The 12,354-nt window shown below is 44.8% G+C and overlaps 1 protein-coding gene and 2 non-coding genes across 15 annotated transcripts in view; 1 reads left to right on the forward strand and 2 right to left on the reverse strand.

The window, feature by feature from the left end:
* NAALADL2 (N-acetylated alpha-linked acidic dipeptidase like 2) overlaps window positions 1-12,354 on the forward strand; it is a 489,547-nt gene that overhangs the window by 120,820 nt on the left and 356,373 nt on the right. For 3 of the 13 annotated variants that reach the window (XM_062603422.1, XM_062603423.1, XM_062603424.1), the window contains exon 1: window positions 10,713-11,063. The exons of 8 other annotated variants lie outside the window; for them this stretch is intronic. In XM_062603422.1, the coding sequence (XP_062459406.1) occupies window positions 11,021-11,063 (43 nt within the window). In that variant the 5' untranslated portion in view covers window positions 10,713-11,020. Of the gene's footprint in view, window positions 1-10,712; window positions 11,064-12,354 lie in introns of those variants that run through there. 2 more of the 13 variants (XM_062603425.1, XM_062603412.1) reach the window with 2 other exon arrangements.
* TRNAG-GCC (transfer RNA glycine (anticodon GCC)) lies at window positions 7,472-7,542 on the reverse strand. Its single transcript has one exon. It is a non-coding gene; the product is annotated as a tRNA-Gly (tRNA).
* TRNAG-GCC (transfer RNA glycine (anticodon GCC)) lies at window positions 9,125-9,195 on the reverse strand. The gene has a single exon. It is a non-coding gene; the product is annotated as a tRNA-Gly (tRNA).

Here is a 12,354-nt window from a genome sequence, read left to right on the forward strand (position 1 = left end):
GATCAGAATCTCACTCCTAAGGGAAGTGTTGGTACTCAGTGGTTTAGAAGACTTTATGTTATCTTAGATTTTTGTTGTCTTTGGAGCTAGTAGATCCCTTTATAAGGGGGAGGACCTCACAGCATGCATTATTGAAGGTGAAACCTGATCATTATGATTTCTCTCTTATTTAGAAATTACAGGGTATTTAAGGATTTCTCTCTTTAAAGATACGGACAGTTTGTGTTTGGAGAGGGCAGAAATGCTTCAAATGTTTGTCTCATCAGTTAATTACCAAATGTATCTTGCTTTGCACTGCAGAACTTCACTGATAAATAGACTTGTTTTTCTTAAATATGCCTTCTAAATATAGAACAACTCAAACTTGCTTGAATATAAAAGCTCAGCACTAAATCTTTGACTTTCCCAAGTTTTATGGTCAAGGAAGAGTTTCTGTATGGGCTCCTCTGCTGTACCCAGGAAAGGATATATGCAACCTAAATATTGGTTCCCAAATCAAACTAATACTAGATGGTGCTGTTTGCCATAGCGTCTTTGATAGCTGAAATAAAGACAAGTCAGTGCCCAAATATTTTTCCTTATCCTGTCCTGAAGCTTTGAGCTTCAGGAAAGTGGTGCAAATGTTTCGTATTAGGGACTTGTTTAAAAGACAGGATTAAACATAGTCAGACCTCTTAATAAGGTCCCAGTATCCACTCTTGCATGCTTATGTCATTAACTGTACTGCTGAATACTTTCAGGAAAGGCCACTTTTGCTTGTCACTCTTAAAGAAATCACAGAGCCAGTAAAGATCGTATTTATGCATCTCTGTACACACACAAAAAAACCTTAATTTAGTCTCTGACTTTAAGTAGAGGAAGCTGCTTTAGAACTGAGGTGAAAAAGACCTTCATCCACTAAATGTATGTTTCAGTTAGATGTTTCACTCATATATTCAAATGGAAGCTTAGTAAACTAATTCAAGATTATGTTCAGTGCTGGAATTGGAAGTAGCCAGGTGTCTGCTGTGTGATTGGAGAGATTCTCCAGGTGTCTGCTGAAGTCTTATCTCCTGCACCAACTCTGGGCTGGCTTCAGACCATTGACAGTAAATTGGTACTGTAGGAGGGATAAGCCTGATGAAATATAGGAACCACTGACTACAAATTTTGGACCATGAGCTGAGACTGAGGATTCTGGGAAAAGAAAACCTAGCAAAAGCTCAGCTGTGCTAACAGAAATATAATAATGAAAGGCTCATTTTTCAAACATAAGTTCATTTTGCTTTTCTCTTTGCTTTATTGGTTAAAGAGCCTTTTCTGACTGCAGAATGGTTGATTTAACCCAACTAATTTGATAATTGGGCAAGAATAAAGCTTGAGTTTTTTCTTGTGATCTCCTTAAATTTGCTGAAACAAGTGAGAAGTTCTTTTGGAATTCACTATTCAAATGATTAGGGTATGCGATGTCTGATTTACCTTCTCTAGCAATACTAAGGTATTCAATATGGCTAAAAGCTAGTTGCATGAGTGGAAGATGAAGGTGCTTAAGGTATACAGAAAAAGTTGAGAGTGAATCACTAAAGGACATAAATATTTTTTTTTTTTAGCTTCTGTTTATGTGATAATTAACTTGAGGAGCTGTCCTGGGTTCAGCAGTAGCAGTCATTTTTCCCCTTCTTAGTAGCTGGTGCAGTGCTGTGTTTCTGACTTTCAACCTGGGAACAGTGCTGATAACACCAATGTCTTTAGTTGTTGCCAGAGGAATATTTAGTCTGACCGAGGGCTTTGTGAGTTTCATGCTTTGCAGGAAGAAGGGGAAGCCGTGAGGAAGCAGAGACAGTAAACCTGACCCAAACTAGCCAAAGAGGTATTCCATATGACACCACGACATGCTCAGGATGTAGAACAGGGGAAAGTTACCTGGAAGGGCTAGATCACTGCTGGGGTGAGGCTGGGTATTGATCGGCGGGTGGCAAGTGGTTGTATTCTGTTCCCTTGTTATTTCCCTTATCATTATTATTATTGGTGGGAGCAGTAGTGATTTGTGTTATACCTTAGTTACTGGACTGTTCTTATCTCAACCCATGGGAGTTACATTCTTTTGATTCTCCTCCCCATCCCTCTGGGAGTGGGGGGAGGAAAGGGCGTGTTAGGGTTATGGTTAGGAAGTGGAGGGATTGAGCGAGGGCTGCTTGGCTGAATTGACAGGCTGCGCTTAAACCACGACAGTTTGTTTTGGTGGCCAGCGTGGGGCATGAAGGGTTGAGGTAATGACAGATCTGACTGGAGTGTGCCTAATCTTAATTGTGATAAGCATTTATTGTTTTGGATTAATAGTCACTCGTCACAATGCTGATTTATTGGCTCTCAAAGTTGGTGCTCTTAAGCTCACAGTTTCAGCATGTCGTACCTTACTTACAGCCAGCATTTGCTGTGTTAGTGTTTATGGGGTGTGGGCGTTGGGCTGAGGTTTTCGTTTCATTGTGCTATATGGTAATGACTTGTAATACAATAGAATCATTGATCATGAAGCTGATCTGGCTTGTTCCCAGTGTGGTCACCACCTTTATACTTGGGGTGGTATATAATAGAAGTGTGTAATAATTGCACATCTTTTTTCTCCTCGGGTGGTCGACCTGTGAAGGAGACATTCCCTTACGCTCCCAGCCCCCATACCAGACCGTTTACAGCATCGTTTGAGAGTTCTGCAGGTTTTGAATGGCCTTTAGGTACCCTTGAGACCTGCCTGCTGACTGTGATGGGGATCAGCATGTTGGCACGCATAAAGATTGTGTTTTACCCAGGACCGTTTTGCCTGATACCAAGAGCTGAGCAGGGTCGGGTTTGGGCCTTGTCTAGGGTTAGACACCGATATGGGAGGACCAGGAGATTTTCCCTGAGGCTGGACAGTTATGAGTGGCAGGGTGTGTGGGATAGTGTGGGCAAGTATCTAGGTCAGTGGGGCCCTCCAGTGCTTTGGAATTTTGTTGCAGAATGACTCTAAGACCAGGACCATAGAGTTCTGGAGGACTGTGCGAGCAAGGCAGGGGGTGGCCCCCACAGGTAACCAGAGACCAGACATGGGAGGAGAATGTGGAGGAAGCTGTGTGGGGCTAACCAATACTGTTGTGCCAAGGAGGAGTGGCTGAATACCACCCGTATATATGTGTGAACTTCGTCACATATAAACTAGAAGTTGCTTATCACCCATATTGGGTTGGCCTGTCTGCTTCTCCTCGCCGCTTACAAGTGGCGCCCGAACAGGGACGCGGACTGCAGGGCCCTGGTCGCTGCGGACCCGGATTACAGGGCTCCGACTAGCGGGGACCCGGGATACAGGGCCCCGACTAGCGGGGACTCGGATACAGGGCCCCGGTTAGCGGGGACCCGGATACAGGGCCCCGGTTTAACGGGGACCCGGATACAGGGCCCCGGTCGACGGGGACCCGGAACGGCGAGTGAGCAGCGCCGGCGGCAGCGGCCGGGAAGCGAGGTCAATGCTGCTGCGGTGGCGTGACGGACCCGGGTGCTTGGACTAACAGAAAGGAATCCGCCGCTGGGGCAAACCAGACACTGCTGCGTTGGGAGGCCGATCCGGAGACCGAGGTTACAGGACGACCCAGAAGAAGACGATCCGGAAGAGGCTGGCCATGAAAATGAACCGAGAGGTAGCCCTGGACTTATTACAGTGCTTTTTATAAAAGCGGGGAACTGAGCCCTGAACTTTTTACAGTGCTTTTTATAAAAGCGGGGAATTGAGCCTGAGACTCTAAAGCAGCTAGCAGGTCTAGTGGCTGTAGGGAAGGCTAAGGGATTTTTTGTAGATCCTAATACAGTTTTTGAGGAGAGTGAGTGGCGAAAGTTTGGTGAAGAACTATTTGACTCAGTGCTTAATGATTATAAAAAGGCAAAGAAACTCAGTAAACCACGGAGAGAAGTAATGAACTGTATAAAAAGTTACAAGGCAGAAAAGAAAATTGCCGCGGTAGCAACGGAGAAACTAGGAACAGACGTCCCCGGTCGGTTGAAACCGGGGGAAGATTACAACTCGCTCCCCCCCCCCCCCCAACTCGCAGGAGCACAGGGTATCCCACCCCCCCCCCCCCCTTTTCTCCCCCTCCATCAGAAGGTGCCACAGAGGAGGTGTAACCCCTGCTCCCCCACCACCCCAGTTCCGAAAGTAGGGACTTTGAAAAGGACAGAGAAAGTATATTAGAAGGGATACACATGATAAATGTCGAGGAATCTGAAAGAAAGAGGGCGGTGCCTCGGCGCCGGATTGATTGTGGCGCCATTTTGAAGCACGCAGTAAAAAATAGGGATCATGCGCTAGCGGGAGATTTAAAGGAACCGCGAGCCTCTCCAACCCACTACGCCCTAGAGTGAAAAAATTTTTAACTCAGTCACGGAGGAGCCAGGTCTGCAGATGGCTACATATCGAACGAGATACATCTGATAAGAAAGACACAGCTGCAAGCAACGGAGACCCCGAGTTCGGCGCCGGATCAGCCCCCGAGTCCCCTGAATCCGAGCCAGATTTATATCCTCTACTTCCAGACCCTGACTCTTCATCTCCTGGGTCGGTCTGTTCAGACTTACTGGCCCTGGAGAAGCTCAGTTGTAACAATGGGTAACCAAGGATGCGAACATTAGTGGTGAATTTTCTGCAATGGGCATCTTTGCATATCCTGTGTTTACTACACAGCAGGGGGCTAAAGAGTGGGAAGCTCTTGATCTCAAAATAGTTAAGGAGGCCTGACAAACAGTGACCATGTATGGGTTAAAATCCTCTTATATTCAAGCTGTATATGTTATGATTTTTTCTTGCAATTGACAGGGGGAGCCCATACAGTTTCTCTGTGATACTCATATGCTAGAAGTTGGTAAATATAAGTATGTCCAGGTTTCTATCAACCCTTGGAGACCTCTGTAGATACTGCTGGCCACTTCTTCCAGTACAGGCTGGCCACCTGTGTCAGAATGAGTGTGCATTGTGGTCAGTATAAAAGCCCAAGCCTCATACGATGCGGGGGAGGCAGAGCCTCTGCGGGGACGCCCGCTAAGGTTGAGCCTGCCACCTCGCACTGCAATGATGCTTCTCGGAGCTGCTTTGCTGTTAGTCTCCACAGGGTCCTTGTGATGGCTTTTGCAGGGACTAAAAAAAAAAAAAAGGGGGGGGGGGAGGAGTAATGATGCTGCACTTAACCTGTCTACTTCTCAAGAACTGAAGAACTGATAACCTGGGGGAGGGGGTATATTTGTGTCCTCCTGCCTACAGGTCCATGGTGACTGCCTGCAAAGTTTGTCAAGCCTTGCCATGAGCTGGACAGACGAATGGATAAACCTGATGCCTCAGCTACAGGAGCTGACCGTGATTACCCCAAGCAGAATGAGATAGAGGAAGAGAAAGAACAAATAACTGCAAAACATCACTTGGGGGCAACTGAAAAGTAATATCCTGAATATGTGTGCTTGTAAAGTAGCTATTATTAGAGGTTGTGATTTTGTGTATAAAACCACCTGTATTTACTAGCTAGTTGCTAATAAGAAACTGCACCTTGTATTGTATAGATTTGTCACTTGTAAAAGAGATGTTAGTGTATGGAAATTTGCAGTACCTGCTAGAAAATGCTAAGGCAAAAGCTAGAAAAATTTTAATACAATGGTAGTGTTATAAAGCAGGTGATGGAACAAATTTAAGAGGAGGGGAGAATTCCACTGGTAAGAAATTTCTTTGGCTAGTCCTTCACTGCCATCAGCATCTTCAGCATGCTGATGCACCCTGTAATAGTTACTCTGCTAATGTAAATTTGCGTGTGCCTTGCTGTAGTAGTGACTTGTTACTGGATGAAGCAGGTGAAACTGTGCATTGACAACAAGGTGCAAGGACTGAGGCTGACCAAATGCCTGCTACCACAATCAAGGGCAAGACTGGGTTGGCTTCTGTGTTTGCCACCAAGAAGAACCTTTAGCTCCGCTGTTGGCTGCAACCCAACAGGCGTGGAGCGGTGGGGACACATGCCATGCCAGACCTTGATGTGAAGGATCAGAGAGCTATACAGCCTGTTATCAGAGAGCCATACAGCAGAAAAAAGGGGCAGGCCCAGGCAGCCTCTAGTTGGCATATGTTGGAAATATAATCTAGCCCAGATCCCCTGCTCAAGTAGGGCCACCCAAACCATATATAAAACATAAAGGGGGAAGATGTGGAGACAGTGTTCTCACAGGAGAATGCATAAGTGCTACATAAACTTTGAATAGTTGTGAAAGATACAGCAAGGCCATGGGAGGCCTGAAGAAGCTTAAGCAAGCAAGACAAGAGGCTGGATTCACCAAGTTAATGAGAACTGTGGACTGTTGGCAAGCTTTCAAGGTTGAGTTCTCACACCTGTGTTTAACCAATTATATGTTAGTCACTAAGGGTCTTCAAAACATGTATCCAATCATAATATGCCAAATCACTGTAAGTGCTTCAGCCGGGGCCTTGGCTCAACTAAGCAGACTGGGTTGCTGAGTTGCTAAGCAGACAATTCTACATCGAAGGCAATTCCTGATTTGTTTTAATGTTGACTCTGTAAGACATGCAACACTGCAGAACCTTTTGTTGTTGGAACAGGGACATGGATGTGAAGAGTTTGATGGAATGTGTTGTATGAGTCTCTCTGATTATGCTAATTCGATGCACGCACAGCTGAGAACCCTGGCTCAGCTTACCCAGCAATAGTAAATGAGCAATATCCTAGGAATAACTAGAGGGTTGTCTTCACAGGGCATTACAGGTTGAGTCAAACACTGTGGTTTAAAGCATTGCACTTATGTATCATTGTTAGGTTAATCATCGTAGCTATTAGACTTGCTTATAGTTGTGTGATACAACAGGTGAACAGAATAACCCACAATGCCTTGCTCGCACAAAGAAAAAGGGGGGAATTGTTGCAGAATGACTCTAAGAGCAGGACCATCGAGCCCTGGAGGACTGTGCAAGCAAGGCAGGGGGTGGCCCCCACAGGTAACCGGAAACCAGACATGGGAGGAGAATGTGGAGGAAGCTGTGTGGGGCTAACCAATACTGTTGTGCCAAGAAGGAGTGGCTGAATACCACTCCTATATATGTGTGAACTGCGTCACAAGTAAAGTAGAAGTTGTTCATCACCCATATTGGGTTGGCCTGTCTGCTTTTCCTCGCCGCTTACAGAATTTCACCTCCGAACAAGTGCAAAATGCAGAAAAATTAGTAAAACACTTACATGAGGTGTGTTGTCATTCTGGTCATACCAGAGAGGGACAAATCATGGCAACGTGCTGGGGCTTGGCTACGCCTACAGAGCCCTGTTCAACACTGTCCAGCACCTCCAAAAGGAAAAAAAAATGTCCCTGGATCTGATGGCAGCGCAGCTACTCCAGTTCCAAACACAGCACTGCACCAGCTACTAAGAAGGAGAAAAATGGCTGCTACTGCTGGACCCAGGACAGTATAAAAGCAAAGCTTTGCATTGGCCGGGAATTGAACCCGGGCCTCCCGCGTGGCAGGCGAGAATTCTACCACTGAACCACCAATGCTCTTGCTGACACCCCAGTTGTGTGTGCTGTGTTGGATGTTCAAGGGCAGGGTGTCCTTTGCGCATCATGCAGCCGATGCTACATGGAGTAAGTGGACTGCAGTAATTACACAAGGAGCTCGAATAGGAAATCCCAGTCGTCCAGGCATTCTAGAAATCATCGTGGACTGGCCAGAGGGCACCTGACCCAAACTAGCCAAAGAGATATTCTGTGCCACAGCACATCATGCCCGGGATGTAGAACTGGGGAAAGTTACCTGGAAGGGCTAGATCACTGCCGGTGTCGGGCTGGGTATTGATCGGTGGGGTGGCGAGTGGTTGTATTCTCTTCCCTTGTTATTTCCCTTACAATTATTATTACTGGTGGTAGCAGTAGTGGTTTGTTTTCTCCCTTAGTTACTGGACTGTTCTTATCTCAACCCATGGGAGTTACATTCTTTTGATTCTCCTCCCCATCCCTCTGGGAGTGGGGGGAGGAAGTGGAGGGATTGAGCGAGGGCTGCTTGGCTGAATTGACAAGCTGGGCTTAAACCACGACAGTTTGTTTGGGTGGCCAACGTGGGGCATGAAGGGTTGAGGTAATGACAGATCTGACTGGAGTGTGCCTAATCTTAATTGTGATAAGCATTTATTGTTTTGGATTAATAGTCACTCGTCACAATGCTGATTTATTGGCTCTCAAAGTTGGTGCTCTTAAGCTCACAGTTTCAGCATGTCGTACCTTACTTACAGCCAGCTTTTGCTGTGTTAGTGTTTATGGGATGTGGGCGTTGGGCTGAGGTTCTTGTTTCATTGTGCTATATGGTAATGACTTGTAATACAATAGAATCATTGATCATGAAACTGATCTGGCTTGTTCCCTGTGTGGTCACCACCTTTATACTTGGGGTGGTATATAATAGAAGTGTGTAATAATTGCACATCTTTTTTCTCCTCGGGTGGTCGACCTGTGAAGGAGACATTCCGTTACGCTCCTAGCCCCCATACCAGACCGTTTACAGCATCGTTTGAGAGTTCTGCAGGTTTTGAATGGCCTTTAGGTACCCTTGAGACCTGCCTGCTGACTGTGATGGGGATCAGCATGTTGGCACGCATAAAGATTGTGTTTTACCCAGGACCGTTTTGCCTGATACCAAGAGCTGAGCAGGGTCGGGTTTGGGCCTTGTCTAGTGTTAGACACCGGTATGGGAGGACCAGGAGATTTTCCCCGAGGCTGGACAGTTATGAGTGGCAGGGTGTGTGGGATAGTGTGGGCAAGTATCTAGGTCAGTGGGCCCCTCCAGTACTTTGGAATTTCACCTCCGAACAAGTACAAAATCCAGAAATTTAGTAAAACACTTAAATGAGGTATGTTGTCATTCTGGTCATACCAGAGAGGGACAAATCATGGCAACGTGCTGGGGCTTGGCTACGCCTACAGAGCCCTGTTCAACACTGTCCAGCACCTCCAAAAGGAAAAAAAATGTCCCTGGATCTGATGGCAGCGCAGCTACTCCAGTTCCAAACACAGCACTGCACCAGCTACTAAGAAGGAGAAAAATGGCTGCTACTGCTGGACCCAGGACAGTATAAAAGCAAAGCTTTGCATTGGCCGGGAATTGAACCCGGGCCTCCCGCGTGGCAGGCGAGAATTCTACCACTGAACCACCAATGCTGTTGCTGACACCCAGTTGCGTGTGCTGTGTTGGATGTTCAAGGGCAGGGTGTCCTTTGCGCATCATGCGGCCGATGCTACATGGAGTAAGTGGACTGCACTAATTACACAAGGAGCTCGAATAGGAAATCCCAGTCGTCCAGGCATTCTAGAAGTCATCGTGGACTGGCCAGAGGGCACCTGACCCAAACTAGCCAAAGAGATATTCTGTGCCACAGCACGTCATGCCGGGGATGTAGAACTGGGGAAAGTTACCTGGAAGGGCTAGATCACTGCCGGGGTCGGGCTGGGAATTGATCGGTGGGGTGGCGAGTGGTTGTATTCTCTTCCCTTGTTATTTCCCTTACAATTATTATTATTGGTGGTAGCAGTAGTGGTTTGTTTTCTCCCTTAGTTACTGGACTGTTCTTATCTCAACCCATGGGAGTTACATTCTTTTGATTCTCCTCCCCATCCCTCTGGGAGTGGGGGGAGGAAGTGGAGGGATTGAGCGAGGGCTGCTTGGCTGAATTGATGGGCTTGGCTTAAACCACGATAGGAGTGTTACTGTCTGTGGGGGTATTCTGAAATAGTAGTTTTGTTTGAATTAGCAGATTTTGTTTCAGAAATTCTGCCTTTTAAAGGTATGTTTTTCATAGCCTGAATTACCTTGAAAAAACGTCTCTATTTCCTCCTCCTCACCATATTGCTCCTTTAATAAAGAATTATTTCAGTACTTTAAATAGGGAAGAAGAAGACAATAACGTTTAGTTTTTTAAATAATCTTATTTTCTATTGGATTAAAAGAATGTCTAGCAGCATTGATTAGAGCGTTTTGAGTGTAATCCAGACAGAGGTTAACACTGTTAGAGCTACTTACCTCTTTTTGTTTGTCACTGTCTGTTCCTTGAAAATAGTGATTTTTTTTTTCTTTCTTTTTTTGCCATTGGCAGTTGCAAATGTAAATGTTAAAATAAAGCTAACTTTGTAGGCAGGGACAGGTGTACTTTTTCAACAAATTGATTACAAATATATCAGACACCTGTTATTTGATTTCCACAGTAGAAAAGAACAAATATTTTTTTAGAACTCAGCTTGAAGTTCGGCTGGATAAGTTTATAGTAAAAGTTTGTGTCCTTGTGCTGGAAAGGAGGGGGAGTAAAGCAAAATAACCTTTTGTTTAGAAGCCCTTTCTGTTACAGAGTTGTAACAGTCTCAAAATTACAGTGTTCAAGTAAAGCATTTTCCTTAGAGGTGATTTTCATGAAAGACAGAGGAAGGGTGGTTCTGATTTTTAGGTTTTGGGTTCTTTGCAAAGCTTTTGCCAAGGGGCATTGCATCTGCATGATCATCCTCCATGGTGGAGAGCTGTGGCTGCCAAGTTCCCATCCCACAGAGATTGGTGGGATGGTTATGATTTAGTTTTCATATGAAATGTAAATTCAAAGAATCTTTAAAACCAGCTGCAAAATTTCTGCAGGCTTTGGCATCTTGACTAAAACACCTGCTGGGGAAGAGAAATACTCTTCAGATTGTTGTCTGTGTGAAAGTGAAAGGAAAGGGTGGGGAGCAAGTAAGGGGGAGAGTCCAAGAGGAGACAAAGCAGCCTTGCCTGAAGCACATGTTAATCAAAGGAGATCAAAGGATATGATGTCAGTTTATAGAGAAACAGGTCAGGCAAGTCCAGGTAGCTCAGGAAGCAGGATACTAATTATTCACAGAAGAAAGTCGGGTATATGGTTACTGTGGTACAGTTGGAAGTCAGGAGGTCAACACTTGCACAGCAACCAAGTCAACTTGGTAACACGGCTTGGCTCCTTACAGGGGAGTTTATTGTTTTCTTGAAATGGGAGAGAATGAATCTAGTGTACCGAGTCCATCCCAGCAAGGTAAGCAACGCAACCTGTGAAATGCTGTCCTTTGTGGAGGTTTGAGGCACTGTTAGTCTCTCATGTGGGAGCTTGTTTAGCTGTTGGCTGTTGCAGCGTGTGCTGCATGTCTGCACGAGGGGATGTGTTTTTGCATGTGTTTTGGAGAAAGCAGGAAACCCTCATCTCTCATCTCTGCAGCATGCTCCTCTTAAAAAAACACTGCATAAATTTAGGAGAGTAAGGGAAGGTCTGATAAGATTGTGTAAGCATCTGGCTCTGTATTGTCAACAAAGGTTGCATTAAACTGAAGGTGAGCTGTGGATGTTGAGGTTACTGTTCTGTAGCTTAGTTCAGTTTTCTGCAAATACTTTTTGGATAGGAAATGCTTTACACAACTGCTTTGCACAAATTGAGTACCTATTGCATGTGAGCGGGGCATGGCAGATGCATAAAGATGAAGGATATTCTTTCTGTTTTGCATTCTTGGCTTATTTCAGGTTGTTGCCTTTTCCTTTCTTTTTTATTTCTATTTCTTTCTCCTTCTGTGGGCGGGCTGTGCTAAGGTAGCACCAGCACACGCATGCAAAACAACCTTTGTAAGCACTTGTGTGACTAACTGTTAGAACAGAGTATTTTGTCCTAGGTGTTTTAAATTTTCAGTAGAAGCCTGAGCACAACAGTTCATAAATCTTTATTGGCCCTTTTTTTGCAACATTAGTGTCAAGTTTTGGTTTTAGAAATAACATTTTCCCAGTACCTCTTTTTCTTTCAACAGACAGTTTTAATGTCCCAGGAAATATTATCTTCCTGAGGAATTACTCCATTATTTTATCTTCTTAACATTCAGTGTTTTTTTTAACCCTGACGTACAACCCATGCTTTTCTTTTGCTTGACTTTACCAGTTTCTTCCTGGCCTCTTTCTCATGCTTTGCATACCAATAAGGAGGAAAGCTTAGTATCTGCTTTGTGTTTTGCAAGAAACCACAAGCCATTGTAAAATTTGCAAATGATTTTCCAAGAGCTAATATGGTAACTTTTATAATCAATGAGAAGATATGCTACTGTTTTTTCCCTTGAAGTTATTCTTTATGTACATGCATGCATGTTATACTGGGACTCAAATACATGTCGGACCTATGTTAGAAGGGAGTAACTCCGTAGAATGCCAGAGAAGACCGAAAAGATTTTGTTCACTACAAACTTATTTCAGTGCTTTTTTTCCTTCTTTTTTTGTGTGTGTCAGTGAGTACGTACATACTGCAGCAAACATACAATAGCAAATTAAATTTTCATCTAGATTTTAATTTT

This window comes from Pezoporus occidentalis, unplaced genomic scaffold (assembly GCF_034315485.1).
Source record: "Pezoporus occidentalis ecotype Australia unplaced genomic scaffold, CSIRO_AGI_Poc_V1 ctg8, whole genome shotgun sequence".
NCBI lineage: Eukaryota > Metazoa > Chordata > Aves > Psittaciformes > Psittacidae > Pezoporus > Pezoporus occidentalis.